The 1810-nt window shown below is 56.4% G+C and overlaps 1 protein-coding gene across 1 annotated transcript; it reads right to left on the reverse strand.

The window, feature by feature from the left end:
• Nucleotides 1-117: 117 nt before the first annotated feature.
• PPDPF (pancreatic progenitor cell differentiation and proliferation factor) lies at nucleotides 118-1448 on the reverse strand. Its single transcript, XM_009074196.1, is given in 5 exon segments — nucleotides 118-229; nucleotides 387-447; nucleotides 450-470; nucleotides 645-722; nucleotides 1394-1448. Coding segments are annotated over 5 exon segments (327 nt in total).
• Between the last annotated feature and the right edge of the window lie 362 nt (nucleotides 1449-1810).

Consider the following 1810-nt stretch of genomic DNA (forward strand, 5'->3'; position numbering starts at 1 on the left):
CATCGGGGGGGTTGCTGCACTTGTCCATCACAAGGCAGCAACCTGGCCTTGGAGCAGCCAACTACTCTACGGGGGAAGGGGCTGTGCCCGCCGAGTGCGGAGCAGCCGCCGATCCGCTCACACCGAAGGCCCAGAGCTGGGCTCGCTGGCATGGCGCCTCCGTCCTGCTCCTGGGGATGGCACCAGGCCACAGGCCATTGGTCCTGTGGTCACACGCAGAGTTCCCAAGCTGCAAGACAGAGCAGAGAGGGGGTCAGGCCATTGTTGTGTGGCATTATTGCTCTGCGTTTATTCCTGCGGCAAATGGGTGGGTGCCCTGGGCAGGATGTCCCCAGCTGCCCTGGGTGCTGCATTGGTGCTCCCCCACATCATCTCAAAGCACTCACCTCTCTGGGGACTCTGACACGGTTGTCATGGCTGGGTGGGTCGTCTTCCCAAAGAAGAGTGGCCGGGGTCAGACTTGGGCAGACCTGGAGGACAGCACATGTCAGGGTGAGTCCAGGTCAGCGCAACCTGGACAGCCCTGCAGCCACCCCAGTCTCATCCCATAGGAGCAGATGGGTCACCTCCAGTAAGATTTGCAGTGGAGGGACTGGGAGCAGAGTCCTCCCACGACCCTGAACGAGGGAACGAGTGGCACTTACCCGGGGGGTGGGGGATGACCTCCCCAGAGTACTCCGAGCTGCCACAGGAGCTGTTGCTGGATGTTGAGCTCAGGCGCCCTGTGGAGAAATCAGGGCCATCAGAGCCAACACTGACCCTTGGACATGCCATGAGAAACAAAGCACAGCTTTGCTGTGGCTGTCCCTGGGTGACACAGCTCAGTCTCATCAATAACTCCAGTACTTGCCCAGCTTTAGTGCCAGGTCAATAAAAACCCCTAGCAAGGGAATACTGGTGAGATTCCAAGAGGAGGGAGCACAAAACCACCTAAACAGCTCTGCAGAACACCTGCAACCCCAAGGACATAATTTAGTGGTTTTGGGAAGCATCTGCAGATGACTTGAGGCCAAGGGGATGCAGATTCCTGTGTATAATCCACGCAGTTTTAGTCCAGCTGCTACAAGCCTGTGGCTTGTTTCAGCTCAGGGGGAATCCTTTAATTCCCTCTGGTTTAGGCAATCCATTAAACCAGAAAGTCTCTCCCGGGGGAGGTACCAGTAGCTACCATTGCACAGACTGGTTTTGCAGCTCATTTCCACAGCAACAGTCTGAGGAGAAGCCATCACCTGCCTTTCCCTCCAACTTCAGTAACAAAGGAAGGAGAATCTTGACCCCTCATCAGCTGGTAGACACCTGAGCTCAGCTCCATTTCTGCTGGAGACACCTGGCAGAGCCCCCCACTTGCTCACCCACCATCCCAAGCCCACCCCAGTCCCCAGTTTGCCCTTACTTCTGCGGTAGTTGTGCGTGGCCATGAGCGAGCCGCTGGATGGGATGGATGCCATGGTTCCTGATCTTGGTTCTTGTGCAGATCTAAACCTGTGAGCAGAGAGGCAACTGTCAGCAACCACCTTGACCCACACCTACACCCCAGAAAGCTGCAAGGGTGACTTCTGGAGAGACTGGACACACAACCCTTCACACTGCACTAGGAATAGTGGCTGGCGCTTGCAGAGCTGCACATGGATTAAGTCCAGAGCTCCAAGAGCTCTGTGCAAAGCTAAAATAATTCCCTTGAACACAACCGCCTGCCCAGAGCACAGCCTGGCACATCCACAGAGTCCCTTCCCGACCCCACCACGGGTGTTTTCCTTGAGGGAACCCAGCTCCCCTCCTTGTATCAACAGCTGGAGTTATGAAATCCCTG

Source organism: Acanthisitta chloris, unplaced genomic scaffold (assembly GCF_000695815.1).
Source record: "Acanthisitta chloris isolate BGI_N310 unplaced genomic scaffold, ASM69581v1 scaffold35844, whole genome shotgun sequence".
In the NCBI taxonomy this organism is placed as follows: domain Eukaryota; kingdom Metazoa; phylum Chordata; class Aves; order Passeriformes; family Acanthisittidae; genus Acanthisitta; species Acanthisitta chloris.